Source organism: Lepidochelys olivacea, assembly GCF_965140295.1.
Source record: "Lepidochelys olivacea isolate rLepOli2 genome assembly, chromosome: 2".
Classification (NCBI taxonomy): domain Eukaryota; kingdom Metazoa; phylum Chordata; order Testudines; family Cheloniidae; genus Lepidochelys; species Lepidochelys olivacea.
Window position 1 is genome coordinate 89,553,936 of NC_140412.1, and position 25,176 is coordinate 89,579,111.

General features: G+C 42.0%; 1 protein-coding gene across 2 annotated transcripts in view; it reads left to right on the forward strand.

The window, feature by feature from the left end:
• Nucleotides 1–25,176, forward strand: part of ANKRD12 (ankyrin repeat domain 12) — a 107,747-nt gene that overhangs the window by 12,038 nt on the left and 70,533 nt on the right. For both annotated transcript variants that reach the window (XM_084621816.1, XM_084621817.1), the window contains exon 2: nucleotides 20,180–20,317. In XM_084621816.1, coding sequence (XP_084477942.1) covers nucleotides 20,231–20,317 — 87 coding nt within the window. In that variant the 5' untranslated portion in view covers nucleotides 20,180–20,230. The remainder of the gene's footprint in view (nucleotides 1–20,179; nucleotides 20,318–25,176) is intronic.

The following is a 25,176-nucleotide window of genomic DNA, read 5'->3' on the forward strand; positions in this document are numbered from 1 at the left end:
ATAATGTCCTTTTAACATTGTGTGTAATAATTTGATATACATTTGTGTTCTTATTAATTTCCTTTGTTTTGTTTAGCCTTTGCTCATATGGACATTTCTCCGTGCTTCTAATAATTTTAATGACCCTTCTTTGGATCTTTACTTCTACTATACTCTTTTTGAGGTGAAAAAAAAAATAGAACTGAACTCAACATTCCTGGCAATGCTGTACCATCAAATTCAATATGGCCAGCATAATATTTTCAGTATTGCTCTATCCTGTTCTGTATATGTCCTAACATTTTGGACATATGCATGATGCATGTTGAGCAGAGGCTTCCATTGAAGTGTCCAGTGATGTTGAGTGGTTACAGTTAACTTACAACCAGCAATGTACATAAGTGATTGGAATTATTCCTTCTAACGTCTATTGCAGGGGTCCCCAATGCGGTGCCTGCGGGCACAATGGCTCCTGCTGGGGCAGTTGTGTGCGCCCACAGGACACCGCGCTGCTGAAATGCCGCTGCCAGGCGCGTTGCCGTTTCTTGGAGGCGAGGCTTCTTTCCGCTGCCACATTTTGGCGGCGGGTGTTTGGCGCGCGCCACAGTCTGTTGGGAATAGGAATGTGATATTACCACAGAAAGGTTGGGGACCACTGGTCTATTGCCTTGCATTTGTTTACAGTGAACTTCATCTGTTAAACTTTCTATGCCCCTCTGGATTTTCTTACAGATATCTGTAATCTTGTAGATGACAATTATTTTACTTTGTTTGTTTGTTGCCACCAGTGTTCCCTTTAATTTTTCCCATGCATGTGCGGAATGAGTTTTGTTATGTTCACCAGTATGGAGGTGATGTGTGACAGATGCATCTGAAGAAGTGAGGTTTTTATCCATGAAAGCTTATGCTCAGATAAATCTGTTAGTCTTTAAAGTGCCACCGGACTCCTTGTTGTTTTTTGTGGATCCAGACTAACATGGCTACCCCCTGATACTTGACACCTCCATATTGGTGCACATAACAAAATTCATTTGGTGGGGGTGGGCCGAGGAGTTTGGAGTGTGGGAGAGGGGCTCAGGGCTGGGGCAGGGGATGCGGGGGGGCAAGGTCTCTGGGGTGGGGCTAGAGATGAGGGGCTCAGGGCTGGGGCACAGGGTTGAGGTGCAGGGGGTGAGGGCTCCAGCGCAGGGGGCTGGGGATGAGGGCTTTGGGGTGCAGGCTGCTTGGGGCTACGTCAGGGAGAGAGGAATTCCCCTAGTGCTCTCTCCCCGCAGCAGCACCTAGGCTGTGGGGGCAGAGGCGCCCCTCTCCCGACTGTGGCAGGTCTGTGCCAGGGCTGGGTTGGGGCCGGCAGGGAAAGGCACCTTTCCCTGCCGCAGCAGGTCCGTGCTGGGGGAGAGGGATCTCTCCCTGCCGCAGCTCTGAGCCCCTGTGCGGGGTTTAATAGGCAGCTGTGCGGACGTGCAGCTTAGAGGGAACTTAGGTTGCCACATTTTTCCATGTCATGAATAGCACTTCTCTCTCCTCCAGTTGGTAGTGCACGCCCACGTATATATGAGTCAGTATAGATCCTTGAAAGAGGTGAACCTTGACAGTTTGTTTCTATGCTTTGTATATTATTTTATCAGGTTTTAAATTATTATAGAATTTTATAGAAACCTTATACCTGATCTTTTTGGCTCCCTGTCTAGCTTCATGTGATTTGCCCTTTCTTCTTCGTTGACTAGTGGAAGTGAAGATGCTTCCATTGCACCTAAAGTTTAATGCTCTCTCAGTAGGTAGGAGTCTTCAACAACTGAATTCTTATTGTCCCACCATCTTTCAGAGCTTCACATTGGTCCTGAGAGAACTAAGCTATGGGGACATCATCTCTGGTGGATTTAGCTGATGTATATTTTGATGGGCTCAGCTTAACTGTTACTTGGAAAGGCTGTGGGAGGAAATGGTGGCCATTTTAGCTGAGGGCAAAGGGGGAAACAGGATAGGGATGGAGAAATGGGGGCTTGAGGAGGCACAGAGTGAACAGGGTCTAAGGGGGGAAAAAAAGAAAGCCCTCTCTCCTCCTGTTCTTCTTCCACTATGTGTCAGAGTATATCCCACCATAGGTGTGCATGCATCTCCATGCACGTGAGATTGGATTCTTTTGAACAGCAGTGGTTGCTTCATGCCAACATGTTGGACTCCAAACTGTCAGGTTCAAACACTGCTTGTCCTGTGATGGTCTCATTCTTACTGACGGACACAGCCATTGCCTTTTCTGCCAAAGAGAGAGCCATATCCTGGAGAGGTTCTCAATATGCCAATCATTTTCCTCTAGGACCTGCAAGTCTAGGGACATAGGGATCAAATTATATCTGCTTCAGCAATCCATGTGGATAACTTCAGACCCAGAGGAAATGACAACTATAAAATTGGAACTGAAAGAGTCTGCATTGGCTAGTGCTCTTTTAAGCAGGCATCACACCCTGGGATTGGGCAGTTAAAGAAAAGCAACCGAGGGTACTGTCAACTGTGTCGGTGCCAACAGCCTCAATATCTGAGCTGGTACCTACACCCCAGTCACAGAGGGATGACACCAAGAGACCGACCCTGACAAAGCACAAACACCGCTCCAAGTAACGTGCAGGATCATCCCACAAAAAGGATATGAGGTATCACTCCTCCATGGATAGAGCCTCAAGTCCATCAACACAGGAATGGAACCCTGGTATTGATGTTGGTGCCCACAACCAAACTGATGACAGGCCTGAGATGTGCACCATGGAGGCCCCAGTGTTCTCTGATCCTGTGTGATGATGACTGGTGCCAAATCAGGTGCAGAGGCCACATCACCTCATTGCACCACCATTTGAAGAGGGTTATTTGTCTTCATCCTTGGTGGTTTACTCTTTCTCACTGTGTTGACCAAGCATGCTTTTCCTTTGCCTTCAGAGAACAACCTCAAGGACGGCGCCAGAGATTTCCTGACAAGAGTTCTGTTCCTGGGAATGATACCGGGCTGGCCAGCCTCAACTAGGGGTACCTGCAGCGTGTTGTCTTGGCTCTACTGGCTTTACTGGGGATTGTCATCACATATGATCAGGAAGAGAATACAATCTTGCCCTTTTACAACATTGTTAATCAGACCTCCAGCACCAGTTCCTGGCATCAGCCACCATGAGCGGGAGATAAAGGAATGTCTCCCCCCAAGCAGCCTTAATCATCCAATGAGGCAGTGAAACCAGACCTTACGCCCGTTGTCAGTGACTTCACAGCTTTCCAGGATCTCCTGTCCCACATAGCAGAGACCCTGAACATCGAAACAGTCATATAAGAGAAGTTCCATAAACGGCTTCATGTTCTCAGTACAGCATCTTCAGTCACAATTGCCCTCCCAATCAGCTGGGGCACACTCGGGCCCGCTAACTGACTGGCAAATCCTGACCACTCTCTCTTTCATCTCTAAGCAGGTGTAGAAAAGATATCTGGTACCGCCAGAGGGCTGTGAACACTTCTAGGTCCACTATCACATTTTGAGGTGCAGTTCAGACCAATGAGAGGTTGTCACCTTTTGTCCTGTAACCAGAGTGCTCTGCTGCTGTAGCTTCCTGTCTGGACGCTCCCAGCTAGCATATAAGCATGCACTATGTGTGTGTTATGCAATCCTGGTTCTGCAGCTCTGACTCCAGCAGTCAGCCTGTTACACCATAGTCACACTCTGGTCTCTACCAGCCTTGGTTACTACTAGCCAAATGACCCCAACACTTCCTCAGTCCCAAATTTCTCCAGAACTGTCTGTCATGAAATATCCAGCCCTCTTCTAGAACATTGAGGAATAATAAGGTTTTTTGCTCCTTTAAAGAGAAAAGCTTGTTGCTTTAACTAGAATTGATGATCACTTCAAGTCAAACATAGTGCTGGGTTGATTTAGAATAAAAGTAAAACAAGTTTATTTAATCAAAAAGAGAGAGGTTTTAAATGAGTTAATGTACAAGAGATAAAGACCTAACGGTTACCAGCAAATAAAAGTAAAATACACTGAGACTTAACAAGGTGCAACCTTGGTTCAATTTAGATTTCTTATCAATCTTTTTCTTTCCAGTCTTGGATGACTTTTTTCCTCAGTGAGGACCTGCCACAAAAGTACAAGGTGCTAGTTTCCCTTTTCTACCTAGAGGTGAAAGATCTTTGCCTAAACAGGTTTTTCACTTATATTCAGTTCCCATAATCTTTAGCCCCCTTGGTTGAAGCACCCATCTTTCTCAGCTTGAAAGAGCTCTGGCCCCTTGTCTGTCCAGTGATGAATGCCAAGATAGCTGCTTCTCTCTCCTTAGATCTTCCCAAAGTCACTGTTTTGTCCCCAGACTCAGGATGACTCATGCTGTTCTTCTCTTCCTATGAATTTCCCATTCCCTTGTTTATTTGTGTGTGAATGGGGGTTCCACTGTTTTTAATCACATGTTGCTTAGTTTCGTTGGAGACAGACAGATAGTTGCCTTCCCTCCTGTCTGGGGGGAAAATCTGCTTCTCTCTGTTTTGGTCACAGACTTTAAAGCATAATATTAAGTATGTATAATTCCTCATATAGTTTTAATATGTACATTTTACAATGGTATAACTCACCAGTGTGTCATTAGCTTTCATTTAAAAAAAAAAACCTTACTTGATACACTTTTATAATACAATAATATTGTATACAATCAGTGGATTCAATTACTTATCATTTGAGGTTCATACCCACCACAAGAGGGTATCTCTGCCATTCGGTAGGCTTTGTTTACCTTTCATGTAAATGTAAACCTTCATTGTCCCTGCCTGACAACCAGGCTGCTCAGAGAAACAAATACAGTCTGCCTTAGACAAAGGAATGTGTACTTACTGCATTGCTTGCCAAACGCATCTTAAGAACATAATGCTAGCATGTATTCATAACTTTGTATGTTATAACTCTGCAGTCCAAGAGAAATTCAGGTCTTCAAAAGGTACTTAAGGACAAAGACCTGAAGAAATCAGACCTGGTTGGACACAAAGCATACTCATCAGCCTCACTTCAACTCCGGAGGGGTGGAGGGCAAACTATCAGGCCTTGTTTGCAAAATACAACTTCCTCCCCTTCTTTTAAAGATTCCCTCAGGAGAACAGAGGAGTTAAGATCTCATAAAAGAAGGGCATATAGTATCTAGAACAGCTCTGCAGGCAGCCATGGATGCATCTGATATGGCTGCAAGGTTTGTGGTAATGACCATTGTTATGAGATGGTCCTCTTGTCTGTTAGCCTCTGGGATACCCAAAGAGGTACAAGCCATCATTGAGGACCTGTCCTCTGATGGGATGGTCTCAAGAGCTATGTTAAGGTCCTTAGGGATTTACACTCTGGGTCGCTACTGAAAACAATGTAAGGACCATTCCCCACAGAAACAAAGGAAACCAGCTTTCTCTCAGAGATGACCATGTGAGTAGTAATCTCAGAAGAGATACCATTGATCTAGGACATGCTGGTCCTCAACTTCCTTTTGCTCACCTGGCATAGAGACAGCAGGATTGACAGAGCTGCTGCCATCTTCAGGAGTCTTTTTGCTTCTTTCTGCCTGGCTTCATTCACAGGAACAAATGAGTGTTCAGACATCTCCCATTGCTTTCCTATTCACACCTTACTCCCTACCCCTTTTTCTCATGAGGTCACAAAAAGTAGCCTTGCTGCTTTGTCTAGAAAGCATAGAAGAGGTCCTGCAAGAGTCAAAGGGAAGAGGCTTTTACTCCCAATATTTTCTTATTCCAAAAAGACAGGTTGTCTTCACCCTGTCTTAGACCTGGGGAGACTGAACAAATATTTATGCCACCTAAATTTTAGGATGATGATGCTTGCCTCTTGCCTCCCTCATTCTGTCCTTGCAGGCCCAAGACTTTTGGCTTGCCAGGTGCATATTTCCACAAAGCCATCCACCTGACTCACGAGATATGCTTGAGATTCATAGTGGGGCTGAATCACTAGTAATTCAAGATACTGTCATCTGGACTTTCCACAGCACCAAGAATTGGCATGAGATGTCTAACAGTAGTTGCAGTGCACCTGAGGAGACAGGATATACACATCTACCTTTACCTGGACAACTGTCTGATCAGAGTCAGGTTCCAACAGGAGATGGCAATAACCCTAGTGCATATACTCGCGCAATCCTTGCCTTGATGGGCCTCATAGTGAACTGTGAAAAATAGTCTCTTTCCCTATCACAGATGGTATACATCATGGTAGCTTTGATAGACTCAATGTCAGAGAGCATACCTCCTAAGGACATGTTCCTGTCTTTGTGATCCCTGCTACTCAAGATAAAATCAATTCCGACTGACCGTATAGGCTTGCCCTAGGCTGTGATGCCATATGTCAGCATGCAAGTATGTGACACTGCTTGCCAGACTCCACCTGAGGCCTCTAAAGCTCTGACTCAGGTCTATGTGCTCTCCAGCAGAAGCCAGATGGACAGGAAACATCACATTGCCACCTCATGTCCTCACTGAATTGACATGGGGGCTAGAACCCGAAAATGTAAGGAGAGAAGTTTTCATACCCCACCCTGGCAAATACTTTTAATCATGAGCATACTAGGGACAGGTTGGAAAGCCCACTTGGAACACCAGCAAATGCAAGAGGTCTGATCTTTGGAAGACCTGGGACTCCACATAAACATGGAACTCAGGGCTATCAGGCTGGCCTGTGTAACTTTTCCTGCCTGTGCTCTGAAATTCCACAGTGGAGATCCTAATGGACAACCCCTCTGCAAGGCACTGCATAAACAAGCAAGGAGGTGCCCACTCATTGTCTATCTGCCTGGAGGCCATAGGACTCTAGACATGGTACCACCATCACAGGGTAGCCCCAATGGCTCTTCACTTCCCAGGAGTCAGCAATGACTTAGCAAATTTCCTGAGCAGACAATCTGTGATCAGTCACAAGTGGGCTCTGTGAAGAACCATCATAAAGCCAGTATTCCATTGTTTGGGGCTGGGGGAGGCAGGGTTCTGTGATGATGTTCACCACCAAGGACAATGCCAAATTTTTGAACTTCTATTCCATTGGGCTAATTGCTCAGTGCCTTATTCTGTAATGGCAAAAGAGAGTCTCTGATTCCTTTCTCCTGATTCCAGGTTGATTCCCAAAACCGAAAGAGATGTAGCCACGATCATTCTTGTAACATCATACTGACTGAGGCAGTTTTGGCTGACAGACTTGTTACAGATGTCCAACCTAGATGGTGACTGGTACCATGGACAGGGTCTGCTCTAGACAAGTCCAGAAGATCCTGATGCAGAGCAGAAAGATATCCACACAAAGGACTTATTTATCAACATGGAAGATGTTCTGTCTGGGCAGCCCTAGAAGGTTTGGATCCTAAGCAGACTTTGATATCACAGGTCCTCAACTCCTTTCTGCATCTGAAATACCCCAGCCTTTGTACAGCTCCTTTAAGGTCCACTTAGCAGTGATCTCAGCTTGCCATTCTCCTGTTTGCTCTTTCTCTGTTTTCTCTGGGATATGATTCATGCCTTCAGAGGGTTTTTTTAAATGCTAGTTTGTCCTAGGGAATCTCAGTCTACAGAACCATGTTGTCTCTTTCAGTTTGAAATATGGCTCAAGAATCTAGACCTTTTTTTGCATCACGGTTTACCTTTTAAGCACTTTTTGTCCAAGGTCACACAAGAAACCCGTAGTAAATCAAAGAATAGAATTATGTCATGGTTTCAGTCCTCTGTTTTAGCCACGAAGCCTTATTCAAATGGTTTGGAAACTTTGTTTAGAAGGCGAGAGAAGGCTGATCGTAACTGGTATCATCTAATTAAATAAAAATGTTTGGCCATATTTTATTGTTCCTGTTTTTCAGCTTTTATCTGACTGATATATGACTCAAATCCACACTCAGTGCAGAAATTGCCTGTAATGGACAATGGAAGTTTTGATGTTGTATTACGGCCCTGTTATTTTGGGGGCATGCATTGGATCTTGGTCCTTTGTCTTTGATATTTCAGTGAAACCTGGTAGACTGAGTTTCAGTTTTATAGCCTCTTGTAAGGCCACCCCTTTCAAGTTCTGATTGTATGAATAAGTAAAGGCAACAGGAGAGCATTCTAGTTTGTGAGAGATATTGGGAAGATAATTTAGTAAATGTTCTTGCCAACCTATTAAATCGGTGTTACTTATAAAGTCAAGAAGCCTTTATTATTCATTTACTCATGTGTTGTGATAGCATGGAGTTCTTTTCCGTTAATAAGATGACATAGTAGACAACCAAAAAGAGTTTATATTAAATGAGGAAGTTACTCACCTTGTGCAGTAACAATGTTTCTTTGAGATGGGTGCTCCACTGTAGGTGTATGTGTGCCTCTGCACCTCTAATCGGAGATTTTTGGTAGCAGTGTCCCGTTGAGCCCACACATGTGCCCTCCCTCCCTTGTGGTCTGTCTCGAGGCTATTTAGTACTGCTCGGGCAACCCTCCACCCCCACTTCCTTCTCTACCGCAGAGCCCTATAGACAACTCTGAAATAGAGGGGAGGAGGGCGGGTTGTGGAGCACCCATAGGGACACACCTCGAAGAACCATCGTTATTGCACAAGGTGAGTAATTTCCTCTTCTTCTTTGAGTAGTGTCCCTTTGGGTGCTCCACTGTAGGTGGTTCCCAAGCAGTAACCACCACTGGAGGCTGGGACTTCACAGTACTCTCTGTAGTAAAAGACTCCACTCCAGAGTCGAAGATGTTGTGAGCAGCCAAATCCTCAGTGATCGCATAGTGTTCTGTGAAAGTATGGGCAGAGGCCCAAGTCGTTGCTCTATAGATTGCTGGGATAGGGGTATCCCTATGGAATGTGATGGAGGTAAAAACTGACTTCGTGGAGTGCTTTTGGACTCTGTATGGAAGCAAGTTGCACCCTTAATAAGTGATTAATGCAACTAGAGACCCGTTTGGATAGTCTTTGAGCTGATATCACAGACCTTTTGGATCTTTCTGTGGACAAAAGGAAGAGTTTAGTGGATTTCCTGAAGTCCTTAGTCCTGTCCAAGTAGAATGTGCATATGCTAGATATTAGAAGGACATTAGCAATTATCTCCCAGCTGTCACAATGTGGTTTTAGGAAAAAAAACCAGGGAGACGAATCTGTTGATTCATATGGAAAGTGCAGAGAAAGTAGGGAGAAACTTGGGATATGGCCTTAGTTATTCCGTCTTTAAAAAAAAAAAAAAAAAAAAAGCCGTGAACAATGGATGTGCTATCAGGGCTGCTATTTCTCCTGTGTGCCTAGCTGAGGTGATGGCAATTAGTAATGCTGTCTTCATTGACAGGTGTAAGAGAGAACAAGTTGCCCTGGACTCGGAGGGAGATCTAGTCAACGCCCTTAGCACTAGGTTAAAGTCCCAGGCTGCAGTGGGTGGTGGTACATGCAGGAAGAGATTCCCAATGCCCTTAAAGAATCTACGCATTAGTGGGTGAGCAAACACCAAGTAGGAAGTCGACTTCGCCGCGAGATGAACCTTAAGAAAGCTGAGTGAGAGTTTAAAATGTAGTGCAAAATCAGAGGGAGGAAAGATGAGGTTGGATCTGTGTGTTTGAAATGACACAAACTTGGAGTTGTTTCCATTTTGTAGATAAGTATGTCGAGTGGTCAACTTTCGGTTGTGTTGCAACACATCTTTCAGCTTGTCAGAGCATTCTGCCTCTAAGCCTTGGAACTAAAAAGGAGCCAAGCCTGGAGGTGGAGGACCTGTGGGTTGGGGTGAAGGGTCAGCCCATTGTTTTGAGAGAGTGGGTGAGGGATGGGCTGAAGAGAAACAGGAGGGCATATTGCCATCTGTGTCAGGTAAGGGAGCCAGACTTGTCATGGTCAAGACAGGCAATCGGAATAACTCTTGTTTTGTCTCGTTGAATTTTCAACAGACTCTTGGATACAGTAGGAAACTGGGAAGAGACATAAAAGTGGGCCCTGTCCCGTGGGAAGATGAGGCAACTGCCAGTGAATGTTTACAGAGGCCGGCCCTAGAGCAGTAACAAGGACCTTTCTTGTTCCGTTAAGTAATGAAGAGATCAATAGTCAGCGTTCCCCAAAGGAAAGATATATCTTGAAGCACCTCTGAATTCAGTACACACTCATTGTCGTGAGAAAATTGCAACTGAGGCTGTCGGCTGTGATGTTCTGTATCCCTGGTAGATAGACAGCTGAGATGAGCACACTGTGATGGGTGCATCAGTTCCAAAGTTTGAGTGCTGTCTTGTAGAGGGAGAGAGATCTGGCAGTTCCTTGGTGGTTTATACAAAACATACAGGTCACATTAAGTCCATCATGACCTTTGTGTGTTGTTTTTGATGAAAGGCAGAAAGTGTGCACAGGCACTCCTGACAGCCCTTAGCCCCAAAAGAGTGATATGGAAGGTCATTTCTGTGGCAGGCCATTTGTCTTGAACCTTGTGGTTGTGTAGGTGATTTCCCTAGTGTATTAGGGAGACATCTGTCCCAAGGTGGTGGAAGTGGGTAGCGAGAGGAATGCTCTCACTTGTACCGCATCAAGGTTGGTGCTAATAAAGTCTAGTCACCGTACCAGGGTTAGTATGCCACTACAATGAAGAGAACCTTGGAGAATACCCTGTGTGGAGCAGTCTGTACTGAAAATGATCCTGCCCCAGAGGTAAGCAGTAGGAAATCTCCTGTACGATGGTTGTATTGAGATACGGAAGTAGGCACCCTACTAGAAATCAATCTCCTTGCTTTAGAGCTGGTCCTAACTACTGTGAAGTAGGGCAAGGTGACTTCTGAGAGGCGTGACAGGTGTATAGATGGCAGCTGATGCTGTAAGGTATCATTGTTCAGGCCCTCGACCAGCTCATCAAAAGTGCTTTTGAGAGGTCACAGACTGGGGTGCAGCCCTGGTCCTCTTACACTGTGGCTCATAACAGCACTGAGATGGTGAGTATTGAGAAGATTGTGACCTGTGGTGTGGTTGAGATCTAGATCTTCTCTTCTGTCCCACAGTGTAGGTTCCAAAGGTTGCTGATCCCTGATATAGTGTCTTATATGGTATCAGTTGAAAGCTGGAGTAATGCTGGTCATTAATATTTTTATGAAATGTAGGTACTGATGATATTTAAAAAGTTATGTGTATATACTGAAAATATATCCCGAGAGTATGTATGAAGGTATGAGGCATCACAGAGACGCATGTTCTCTCAGAGGAGGAGAGTTTGTCATTCTAGCTAGCTAAATGATATGTACCGTATATACTCGATCATAAGCCGGTTCGTTTATAAGCCAACCCTCCCCCCCCCCCCCGATGGATAAGTAAAAATGGTAAAAACTGTATGACACTTTCATAAGCTGACCCTATATTTCAGGGGTTGGCAAACTTTGGCTCCCGGCCCGTCAGGGTAAGCCACTGGCAGGTTGGGACATTTTGTTTACCTGGAGCGTTTGTAGGCATGGAGCCTCTCAGCTCCCATTGGCTGCGGTTTGCCGTAATAAATAAAAACATAATAAAAAACAGACGTGTGAAATCAATAGGCACCAGAGAATAAACAGTAATGGGCTTTACTGACTGAGTGGAGAAAAATAATTTTAGGGGGAATATCAGGGAAAAATAAAAGGACACATCCTTATCTATTGCTGAGGGAGCAAAAAGGACAGCACTTTTTTCCCCATCAGTGAAGGGTGCTTCCCCCCCAGTCATGTTGGTTGTGATGCTGGGAAAGATTGCTTTAGGAGAGAAACTGCTTTAGACAAAGATTTTTGTCCTGTCAAAGATAAATTTAGACTTTTATAAGCAGGTTATCGCTCTTGTTTTTTATGTAATCATTTCTGCTTCCGTTATCTTTACCCAGTATCTCTTAAATCTTAATCTTTGATAATAAACTTATGATTGCTTCACTATAACTATTTCTCTGTGCTGTGGTGGTATAAAGGATCTGATTCTGAGTTGTGCCAGTCAAACTGTGTGTACTGTCTCTTTGGGGACAGCTTACCTGGTGACTACTGATTGTGTCCAGAGATTGGGACTGGATATTGCTGGAGATGCTCCCAGGACTTGGGTGTTGGTGTGTGTCTATCCTTAGCTTGTACAGAGCTGCTGAGGTCTGTGGAGACCTGGAAAACAGTGCTTGTTTGTGATCAGAAGCTGTTGGTTTCAGGTTGCTGAGCCACAGCAAGCACAGACAAGACTGCTTCATGTGAAGGGCAAGTAGTAGTGGTGAGGTACCTCACAAGCCTGGGTACCCATCCTCGCCCTTCAGGGGTCAAGACCAGGAAACTAAATTTTTTCATCCCAGAGAAAAGAGAGGCTCTGCAGATGCTCCATGCTTTCAGACCTAGCATTCATATTCACAGTTTCGGAGAAGGGGTTGTGTAACCTTGTCTATAAAATTACACCTTGTTGATGGTGTGCTGAACGGGGGCAGAATATGGTTTAACTGCAAATGTGTTTCCCAATTCTTAGTGTTTTCTTTCTTATACCTTTTTGTTTAAATTCTACATCTTGTGACTTTGTTTTTCATTTTATTTGAAAAAAAATTGTATAGCAAACTTGAATATGGCATTTTCATCAAGCAATATGCAATTTTTATGTGTTGTCTATTAATAAATTTGCACCAAAAAGAGTTACTTCATTGTTAGTGGAAGTCCTTTGTTTTGTTCTTTAAATATAATACTCCTCCCCTTCTCCCTTTTCACGTTGTAGATCTGCTTGTGGGTTTAACAAATAGTGCTGAACAAACTGAGATCAACTTGGATAGACATAGCAAATTGAAATTTAACGTTGTGATTCCACTCTAGCTAATTCTTCTGCCTTCTTTCTTAAAAAAAAAAAAAAAAAAAAGTCTCTCCTTCCTCCTGTGTCCAACTTTTGCGTAAAATAGAGGCCTGATTTTCATAGGTCACTAGTAACTTGGTGGATGACCAATTTGAGATACCTTAAAAGGGACTGATTTACAGAGAACAGGTGATCTACACTTTCTGAACATCAGGCTCCTATGAGGTGTCTTAAGTTTGGCACCCAAAATTACCAGTCACTGAAATTTTAGGCCAGAAAATAGATCTTTTTGTATACTTTTCAAATATTCTACTGAAACAGAAAAGAAATCCATATTAGCTCTTTTCACATCAATTAAATGACTTGCTCTTACACTTATTTGCTGCTGCTTTTGAATACCATGATGCTTCAAACTGTGTAAAATAGTTCTCTTTAAATCTTCTGTTAACATCATTCAAATGAATAGAGATCTGAGATGCAACCTATCTTCATGCCTGGTTTCTAATATATTAGAATATTCTAATATTTGTAAAAGCAGCAAAGCCTTATAAACATTCACAGCATTTTTTTCATACTGTTTTGAAATATGGCACAGATTGCTAAAATTATTACGAGATATTTTATCATATCAGCATCTTTCCTGTTGAATATAGAGTATTATTGCTCTAGGTTGAAAATAATTCATGAGGAGTAAGAAATTGTTTGGTCATTTGATGAACTGATGCTAATTTGTAGAATCCTATTTTTGCAGCTAGCACATACAGCAGTAACAACTGTTCCAAGTACTTCGTCTTTTAGAACAAACATGACTCACCGCCCTTAGGTAAATAGAACTTCACTGTTAATGCTCTGCACATATTGGAGAGACTTTGTTTTAGAATAAACAGTGATTTCATCATATATGTATTTCTAATTAGGCAAAAGCGTAGGTTTAAAGTGTAGTTTGCAGCTTGGCAAAATGAATATATTTGTTAGCAGTCATTTAACCTTAAACAACAAAAAACCCACTCCTCTTTGAAATCATTTGGCACTTCTGGATCACTTAGATGCTTCAGAATGCCTTATTCTGTGATGATATAGGTGCCATAAAACAGTTTGACAGGTTTTCCCAGATTGGAGTGAGGGAGGGACTTCCCAGGCAGGATAAGAGGCATGAGCCATAGGAGAACAGTAGGGGTGGAGAAGGTGGCATTATGCCAGATCCCATCCCCTCTAAATCAAATATGCTCTTGAACCTATCTATGGATAAAGCAGCAGTGGGAATAGCTCCTTGAAGATCACCCACCCACTATCTCTGCTCCCACATCAGCCCAGTCTAATGCTTCTCTAATTACCATGGCACTCAGCTAAACTGTGAGATTAGTTGCATGCAGCTACTAAAAGATGCCCCAACCCCTTAGCAGCATGTAGCCTTCTGCTGTCTGGGGAACAAGGAAGGCAAACCCCAGAACAAGAAAGTTAAAGAAGAATACATTTGAAAATCAAAAAGAAAATAAGAACAAAGGCAAAGAGTGGACAGAGAACAGATGACAGCAACCATGGTGCAATGTGGAGCATGAATTCCACAGGCTGTTTATATACAGTGTGAATACATGGACTTCCATTAGCTCTAAATGTACGCTTCCATAAATTGAATCAAGTGACTCACTTGATATGCGACAGTATATACTAAAAAGTGATTGATCACTTAGCATTGTATCGTTATAACTGGGCTTACCTCAGTCAAGTCCCCTTTCTTCTCCGCGTTAGATTTTATTAATCCTAGTTTGTTGTGATGTCATCCTATGTAAATGTTTCAGAATCTAATAATATTTGTTAACCTTTTAAAAATAATTTAAAGACCTTTTCAATATTACCTATATATTTTTATCTAACACAACTAAGACTGAATATGGTACCATCGGTGCTGGAACTAGAGGTGCTGGGGATGTGGCAGCATCCTCTGGCTTGAAGTGGTTTCCATCATATACAGTGTTTAGAGTTTGGTTCAGTGGCTCTCAGCACTTCCACTACATAGATTGTTCCAGCACTGCTGTATAGTACTTTAAATTGGTACCACAATAGATATACCATTGTTAATGCCAAGTTTTTGTCACAGATATTTTTAGTAAAAGTCAGAGACAGGTCATGGGCAATAAACAGAAATTCACAGATGCCCGTGACCTGTCTCTGATTTTCACTAAAAATATCCCTGGCAAAAGGGTTAGGCGGGTTCAGCATCCACTGCTGCTGGGGCTCCCGGGTCCCACACCACTGCGGTGCGTGTGAGCTCTGGGGTCCCCTGACCTGTGGCTGGGCTGCTGCAGGGTCCCCTAACCCCTGGGGTAGCTGGGAGCTGAAGGGGACCCCAGCTGCTGCTTGGGGCTGGGCAGCTGCGGGGAGTCACTGCTGGTGTCCCAGTGGGGTCTGCCGATCACCTGCCCCTGCCGTGGCTGAGCAGTTGTGGGGCCCCCCCACCAGGGTGGGGAGCTGCAGGGGCGAGGCTGGCTGGGAGCTCCAGTCACAGAGCTCAATGGAAGTCATGGATTCCATGACCTCCATGACATAACCGTAGCCTTAACCATTGTGTGGTAAAATAAAGATGCAACAGAAGATGAATGGACTATAAGGTGGATAGAAAGCTGGCTAGATGATAGGGCTTAATGGGTAGTGATCAACGGCTCGATGTCTAGTTGGCAGCCGGTATCAAGCGGAGTGCCCCAGGGGTCAGTCCTGGAGCCAGTTTTGTTCAACATCTTTATTAATTATCTGGATGATGGGATGGATTATACCCTCAGCAAATTCACGTATGATACTAAACTGGGGGGAGAGGTAGATACTCTGGAGGGTCAGGATAGGGTCCAGAGTGACCTAGACAAATAGGAGGATTGGGCCAAAAGAAATCTGATGAGATTCAACAAGGACAAGTGCAGAGTCCTGCACTTATGATGGAAGAATTCCATGCACTGCTACAGGCTGGCGACCGACTGGCTAAGGTGCAGTTCTGCAGAAAAGGAGCTGGGGATTACAGTGGACAAGAAGCTGGATATAAATCAGCAGTGTGCCCTTGTTGCCAAGAAGGCTAATGGCATTTTGGCCTGTATAAGTAGGGGCATTGCCAGCAGATTGAGGGACATGATCGTTCCCCTCTATTTGACATTGGTGAGGCCTCATCTACAGTACTGTGTCCAGTTTTGGGCCCCACACTACAAGAAGGATGTGAAAAAATTGGAAAGCATCCAGCGGAGGGCAGCAAAAATGATTAGGGGACTGGAACACATGACTTATGAGGAGAGGCTGAGGAAACTGGGCTTATTTAGTCTGCAGAAGAGAAGAGTGAGGGGGATTTGATAGCTGCTTTCAACTACCTGAAAGGCAGTTCCAAAGAGGATGGATCTAGACTGTTCTCAGTGGTAGCAGATGACAAAACAAGGAGTAATGGTCTCAAGTTGCAGTGGGGGAGGTCTAGGTTGGATATTAGGAAAAAACTATTTCACTAGGAGGGTGGTGAAGCACTGGAATGGTTTACCTAGGGAGGTTTTTAAGGCCCAGCTTAACAAAGCCCTGGCTGGGATGATTTAGTTGGGGTTGGTCCTGCTTGAAGCAGGGGGTTGGACTAGATGACCTCCTGAGGTCTCTTCCAACCCTAATCTTCTATGATTCTATGATTTACAGACATAAGAACCCAGAAATCAGTAAGAGACTGTAGGCCCCTTAGGGTATATATGGTGAATTTGCTATAACAGGAAGCAGGTATTCCTAGAAAACCAGGTGATGGTTGGTTGTTTCCATCTTCAGTTCAGTGTTCATTCTTCTGCTGTGATGGATGTAACATGATCACGAGTTTGTATTCTTCTTTGAGGTAGGGTGAGCTATGCCCAAAGCATCTGGATTACTATATAATCTCCAGGAAGAGATGTTCCCTCCAAGATAACTTTTTTTTTTTCCTTCACTCATTTTTAAACATCTGAACTGTTAATGAATTTTTTGGAAAGTGTGAACATTGAGGCTGTGGCATTAAAATTTCTGCGGGCATATTGTATCATTCTTTTTGCTTCACTAAGATGAGGCTGCTCTATGAATTCTTTTCTGGTGAATTATGGGAGAACTTGTCTGTCCTTTTGAGGCATTTGCTGGGAATTTAGGGAAGGTATTGGAGGACTAGCGGTATCCACATTGCAGAATGGTCACATTAGCTGCTGAAGAGTTGTGCTAACTCAAGCTTTAGCATTTAATGCCATGACAGGCTGGCAAACTTTAATTAAAAGCACCACAGTGCTCCTGGGTTTTTGTGTGTGGGCATGATTCAAGTAGGGCAACATTTGACTTATCACTTGAGTTAACTTTGCACTGAAGACAAGTGCTAAGATGACAAGACATTCTATAGCAAGAAAAGTTACATTACTGCATCAGAAGGCTTTCAGAACCTTTTCTCCCTTATTTAAGAAAAGTCATGAGCTCCTTCTACTAGATGTTCTAATGAATAGGTTCACTATCATCAGGAGTATGTTCAGCTTGGCTTCTTCCAAGTACAGTAAAATTATCATGAACAATAATTCCAAGCAACATTACAAATAAGTGTTTGTTTTTATTTTAAAACCATCACAATTACAGTGCTATAGTGAAATGTAATTAAAATAAGAATTTACTGGGCATTGTCACCACACTATCAAAATCAGATATTGGAGTAATTCAATTATGAGGGCTAAATTAGTTATTTATCAAGAGCTAAGTTTTATTGATTGTCAGGAACATGTACAGGATTATTTTATTATAGCACAGCCATTAGCAACAGCTAAAGTTGAGACTGCTCAGTCTCTCCTATGCCCAAAAGAACTTCAGCATTAGCATTACAAGAAGAAAAAAACCACAAACTTCTGAAAACCAGGAATTGCATGGTTAAGATGCTTCTTCACATACGGTGTAATCACACAGCCTTAATTCTGTGTGCACAGGGAGGCCAGCATCTTGATCCCTTCTCTTGGGAATGCAGAATATATTTCAAAACTGCAGAAAACTAATTTTAGGATATCCTCCATTGTGGTGTTAACCTTTTTAATTTTGACTATGTAGCTGGAAACAAAGAGGAGAGCGAGCTCAGTGTGTCCAGTGTGCTCTGTCAACCATAAGCAATTATTCCCCTATTATTGTTGCTACAGAGGCCACACTGACTGTCCTGTTGCATTGTGTGAGGATGAGTCATGATCTGGAGTTGTGGGGGAACAGAATATAGCTTTGGGTTTTTTTTGTTAAGGGCAGGATAAGATATTGTGAAATTCCCACTACGTATTGCCATCCCAGTGAAAAAGAGTTAAGGTTGTGTGTGTGTGAAAAAGCATCTTAATTACACATTTCTTGGTTTTCATAAGTTTATGATTTGTGTTAAAAGAAAAACATGTTTTTCTGAGAATGGAAGACCTTGACTGAACGTTTCCTGGTTTTCCGACATTTGGGTTTGGCATTTTGAAATCCCACCATCAGGAAAGTTATGAAGACAAGGTGTGCACCACCCTAACCGAGTATTTTGTAAGTGAATTCCCTCTGGTTTGGGTCTGCTTTCCTGCGGCTGTGGTATCAAGTTTTAGCAGACAATATTAAACTTTGTTTTGAATCTAAGAGTTTGACTCAGGCGGTCATCACTGATAAGTGTTCCAGAGACACAGCCAAGAGAGTCTGCATGTACAACAGCTCTTTTCAGCGTAATTAACTCACGAAAGGAAAAGACCTAATCTTTATTGACAATTCTGTGTTACGCCAAGCACAACAATGGCCCTAAACATACACCATCTCTGGACATCCCACCTGATCTCTTCAGGAGTGTGGCAATAAAGTGGCTATAGTGAACTATGGATGGAATGGTAGCTAGGTTAGGGAATGCTACAGTAAAATGGTGGCTCCAAAAATAACGGGAGCATAGTCAGTTTAAAAAGAAAAGCTACACAAAACACAACACTGGTCCATGGGTTTTCCGTATAACCAAACACTCCACTCCTCATTTTCCTTCCTGTCCCAGGACCCTCTACAGAGTGATTCCCTGGAGCCATGGGCTGACTGTTCCTTATCCTCAAGTCAGTCAAAGTTGGCTCCTGCTTCCTGGATTAGCCAAAATAGCTTCTTAAGGTTCATGGGCATGTTGTGGGTGGCCCATATGAGCCTACTAAGGCTCAGAAGTGTAGGTTGGCCACCAGGGAGCCTAATGATGGAAGACTTGGATGTAGGCCCATCGTTTTTGGATCAGTGAGCTTCCTGAAGTTCAGTGTCCAGCTTCTCTGTGCACACCTCAGTAAATTGGTTACAGGCTCACTACCCAGCATATTCATGGCCCATGAATCTTTTTATTCCTGCACAACAGAGGTCTAGGGTTCCCCATACTTGGTGCCACCAAGGCACAACTCCAGCCCTGTCTAGTGCCTTAACCACAGGACTGTCATCCCTTCCCACACCACCTCTTCCTTCCTCATTCTCTGCACAGAAATTCCATCATGTGCAACTATTTGCTAGGCAAACTTAATTATCTATCTGTCCTTTGTAGAGCTTTGTACCAATTTTCAGGCCAACCTGACTTCTTAGTAGATTTTAGAGAGGATGCAAAATATTATTTTAATCAGTAATTTAGCTGCAACCTTAACTTAATTGGAAAAATAGCCGGGGGAGAACCCTCCAGAAATTTTCTCAAATAGTACCATAATGAACCTTGTATGGTAGCTGTGGGGATTGAACACCTTGAGTTCATACCACAAACCTCTTGAACTTCACTTAATGCATTTTGCTGATGGATTACATAACCATTTGCTAGATAACAGTAGGACCCTGGAAGTCAAGATTCCTGGATTAAATTCCAGTCTCTGTAAAGAAAGTGTGTTATGTTGGTTTGATAGGTGGTTATAGATAAGATAGCCAAGTACATAGATTTGACACATTCATTCTGAAAGGGAGTGTGTTTAGGTGGATGAGACTTGGATCTGCCATACGAGAGAACTGAATTCTGTTGTAGCTCTTCTAGTGATTTTGTGATTTTGTACAATCTTTCAGTCTGTTTAACTGTAAAATGGGTGCAGTGATAATTGCTTTACCTCAGAGATAGGAGGCCTTGGTCAGTAAGTCTGAACTGCATAGAAATATTAACAGCAGTCAGTGAAAGAAGTGCGCTAGAGGGAGGAGCTGGCTCAGCAGCTGAACTCAGTTCCGTTTTAACACCATCTAGTAACAGCTTTGTTTCTATGCTAGACTTCCTGTTCTTCAGCCCAAGGACAGAGCTGTACTTGTCAGAGTGTCCAGTGTGATGTAGCCATAAGCTTGAGTTCAGCTTTGAGCTGAGCCTCATCTTCTCTGAAGAGTCTGCTGTGATTCAGCTCTATTCCTACACTTAATCCAATTCAGCTCTACTCTAGTGTGCTCTACACTGCCACTTGCATGGCTTTGATGCGCGTGTGTGTGTATAAAAAACATTTTCTCTTTTTGCAGACACATGATGAACACACTCATTCAAGATACAGCTAGCTGAACAGCTATAAAATGCCCAAATTTGCATCTACAAAAGCAGTTCAGATTGAAAATTCTGACAGTGATAGCACCATGGTGGAGAAACCAACTGGAAGAAAGGTAAAAAGGAAATGTAATTAAATAAATTACACTGAAAGATGATTAATTTTGTAGGAATATATAACATGTATGAACCATGAGAAACCATATCATAGGTCAAGGTATGGCATTATAATCCTAGGAAATATATGTGAATCTGTATTTCGGTATCCTGGTTTTAAAAAAATCTAGCTAAAATAGATTACAGGTTTTTGATTGTTAATATCCTCATCAGAATATGTGCAGCAGACATTAGGAATTTTTAAAAACCTTTTAATCTCTTTCAGTTTAATATTAAAAGGAACTGGATATGCTGAATTTATTTTTATTATGTCAGTGTGCTATTCGTGTCTTATGTCATCTGATGTCTTTATGTATTGATGTTGCTATTTTAAATTACTGCATTTAATTCTGTATTTTTGTCTAGAATATATATGTATGTATATTTTAGTAGCTTATTCTGAATTCCTCCAGAGAAAGCACAGATTAATGTTGTAAACACAAGTACATTCCTTGCATAGGACAGGCAGTTGTTGAGTGTTTGTTGACATTTGACTTCCAGCCTTAATACAGAAAAAAAGATGTATAATTATCTTAGAAATGTTGCAGTTCCTGGAGTGTGAGCCCACTTTAAAAATTGTGTAACTTAGTTTTTGAGTGAGGCAAAAAAGTAAGATAAAGCTGACCCTAAGCAGTATGGTTTGTTGTTCTATCATTATGCAAACTGAGATTTTACTCAGTAATATTGCTGTCTCACCCATTTTCAAAACTTCTAAAACCCAGTTATGACCAACTCTGTGTGAGTGTCCTACAGGGAGCCCTTTGGGGCACCTGTACATGTAGTGAGCATCCATAATTTGTCAGTAGGGCTCAGAGACAGTGAGGGGGAGGTAGTGCTGTCTACGGTACTATCCAATCCCAGAAGGTGGTATGCCAGCATGCCATACATTGTCTTCTTCTGTACAATAGTTACACTGGAGAGAGGGTGTGCTAAGTGATAGTTTTCACAGGTATAAAGAGATGATACCCAGTATTATTCTTCCCCTCTTCTGCCACTGGAGATATTATGACTTTCAAAAGTGTAACGCTTCTAGGTAGAAAAGCTCAGGTTGTTGTGTTGAAAGGGTGCTGGGCTTGAAGGTGTTAATGTACTGATAGAATCCTTGTTTTACTGTTGGAGCATTAAACAGTAATTATGGCTCAGATTTTACATAAACCAAATACTCCTCCTGTCAATCACCATCAATACCTCTTAAACCATTTACTAAATGCCGTACAAAGAAAGATAATTTGAAACTTAAATTATTAAAATTAATTTTTACTTAATTTCCCTTATTTTCTTTAGATGTACAGACTTTTAAAAGGAAAATCCATTGCTTGACGGTCTCTCAGTTGGTATTAAATAACCTTGAGAAAAAGAGTTAGTTACAGGTGTTACCTCTTGAGTTGCTGAAGTCAGTCCTATTTCTCTTGAAGATGAAGCTAAGCTAATCAATATGAAGGGGGTGAGAAAGAAAACAACAAATGAGGAGACAATTTAGATTCTATTTCTGCTGCTTGCAGTTTAACTTCTGGAAAATCACAGGCACAGAACACATATTACTTTGTTTGCCACTCCTGGCTAAGATGGAAAGAGGAAGAGGTTAGAGAAATAAAGTAGGGGAAAGAAATTGACATGCAAGGGAAGAAATAATGGTAAGAACCTTATGTTCACATCCAAATTCTTAGGATTTGGCCAACCTGATGGATGAGATAATGTCATCTGGTGAGGATATCGTTCAACATCAAGAAAGTGGTTCATTGGTAAATTCTGGGGTCCCAACAGGTTCGGATGGGAAAAGTCAACACAGTGAAGCTCACTGGTACCCAGTAATATAATTTTCTTCTCCTCACTTCTAAATAAGTTGTCTAATGCTTCCAAGAAAAACTGTCCGAAAGAGATGGCAACCAAGTCTCATCAGAATTAACCAATCAAAACAATTATCCAGTGGTTTCATATACGGACACTTACTGTCACCTTAACCACTTTTGTTTATTGCTGAAACATTTTTGTGATATCCCAGGAACCCTGAAAACCCATAATGCACAGATTTTAATTTACACATCCTGTCTGTGCCACCATTTTCAATTTCAATTTGTTTATTTTTAATAATTTTATATAACACCTGTATAGGCTGAAACAACTTTATCATCTTTTACCCCTTTAAACAGTTTGACATTATCCCAGGGCACAAGCCTCAAAGCAAGACAATGCACCTCTTTTGCAATGTCTAGCACATCATCGCTCTGTCAGAGGTATAATTTTACATATAGATAATACATTTGTTCATAGATTTGAGTATATTGTTTCACTGCATTAATCACTCAGAGCAATTGTAATTTCTTACCTGAGGGGGAAAAGGAACAAATTAATCACATGCTTAGTGACTGCATAAAACCACTTCATTGTCGCATCAGCTCTGAAGAACCTTGTCACTGTTTGGTTATTCCATCACCAACAATTTTGTTGTGTAAGTTAAGGTTGCTGAAGTTTATCAGTCGCCAATACAAACATTAAAAGTATGAGAAATCCCTAGTTAGCTTCATCCTTACACACTCTCCTATATTCATTTCAGATTACCTTTTACAATGCTACTACCCATCAACATACCTACCTTCTCCTAGCTTGTGCACAATTTCGTACTCCAAATAGGGATTGGAAAAAGAAGTATGTGGTTATATTGATGTAAAACATAAAAATATTGAATACTGTGTTGATTAAGAAGAATGCAGGTTGAAATGGTATTTACAGTTGTGTGTGGAAGTGGGGAATATATTGAGTGATGCTGTTTTGTGACCAGAGGAAGATGTAGAACTATATTTTGGATTTTCCAGGATTATGCAATTTAAACCATGGTGTAAAACATTCACAAAAATGAAGTCCTGGATAAGTTAATATAGTAATTAATATTGTTAATGTTTCATTAGATAGTTTTATAAAGCAGGTTTTTAGCTTTGTGCAAAACCTTAGTTTAATTACTACTTTTGTCCAATTTTATATAACTAAATCTAGCAAGCAAGATTTAAAATAAATCATCATTTAGACTATCAGAAACCCAAACAGTGACTTCTTTGTATATATACAAGGGTATTAACTGACCTTTGCATTTGAAGAAGGTGCAGTCTATTCTCCTGTACAAAAAAATGCACAAACTATTACCTAGTGCTAAATTCTATGGTTCAATCTAGTACCAGCACTATAAAATCTTTAGAAGATTGGGGCAAGAGTAGATAATCTAAAATGAGTCTGAGCAACAAAAAAAAATCATCAAGCCAAGTGCCTACATTTAAAAACAAGTACAGTTTCAGACTTCTAAAGTAAAAGTACAATCAGTACAAATGGAGAATTTCCTTCTGAAACGTTATCATTCAAGTGTGGCTAAAAGGTCTGGATAGTAGGCAAGGACAGCAAAATAAATCTCTTATGGATACTTAAATATTTAAAGCTTTATAATTTTGAAATTTTGGCTCCTTTTAGTATTTGAACTTTCTGTGAAAAGGCACTACTGTATAAAGTTACTGCGGTAGATTCAGAATGAGGAGATGTCAAGACAAAGAAGCTCATTTCACTAAAATGTTTTGGTATTGCAACTCCTTACTACAGCTGTAAAACACCTCTTGTCCACACACAGTTTTTCATAGTGGTGCACAGTCAGGGTTCCTTCCCCACTCTGAACTCTAGGGTACAGATGTGGGGACCTGCATGAAAGACCACCTAAGCTTATTTCTACCAGCTTAGGTTAAAACTTCCCCAAGGCACAAAGTCTTTGCCCTTAGATTAGGTAAAACGCTCCCACCACCAAGTGATTTAACAAACAATCAGGGAAAGGACCACTTGGAGTTCCTATTTCCCCAAAATATCGCCCCAAGCCTTTACGCCCCCTTTCCTGGGGAGGCTTGAGAATAAACAAGATGAGCACAGACCAGCCTTGGATTTTTAAGACCCAAAAAACCCAATCAGATTCTTAAAAAACAGAACTTTATTAGAAGAACAAAAAACGATAAGAAACAACTTTGTAAGATCAGAATGGAAGATAATCTTACAGGCAGTCGGATGCAAAACATAGAGAATCCCTCTTGGCAAAACCTTAAGTTGCAAAAAGACACAAAAACAGGAATACACATTTCCTCCAGCACAGCGAATTTCACAAGCCAAAACAAAGAAAACCTAATGCATTTTCTAGCTAGATTACTTACTAACTTTACAGGAGTTGGAAGGCTTGCATCCTTGATCTGTTCCTGGCAAAGGTATCACACAGACAAAAGCCTTCCCCCCCCCCCCTCCAGATTTGAAAGTATCTTGTCCCCTCATTGGTCATTTTGGGTCAGGTGCCAGCCAGGTTACCTGAGCTTCTTAACCCTTTACTGGTAAAAGGACTTTGCCTCTGGCCAGGAAGGATTTTATAGCAGTGTATACCGAAAGGTGGTTACCATTCCCTTTATATTTATGACATGCACAGACAATCGCATCACTGTTCTGTGAGATCAAAAGCAGTATTGATATGTGTGATAGCCACTTGAACTTTAATTCACACTATGTGTATTCTCACTTACAGGTAATGAGCCAACTAGTAGTAGAACCTTCTGCAAGCAATGTCAGAACACGTATGCGTCCTTCCTATCCCTTCCCTCAGTGTCCTCCAACGTTCTGAGTGTGAGGCTATATAAATGGGTGGTGTGTCCTCTACTACCTCAGTTCCTTCCAACCAGAGAGCCAGGTGGAAGTGAACCACTCCAGTCTATTTGAATCCAGGGGTTTTCTCCACTGATTTCATCTGGAAGGTTTTATAGTTATTCTTAGTGTTTAGTTTCGTATAAGGTAGTGTTAAGTATAGGTACTT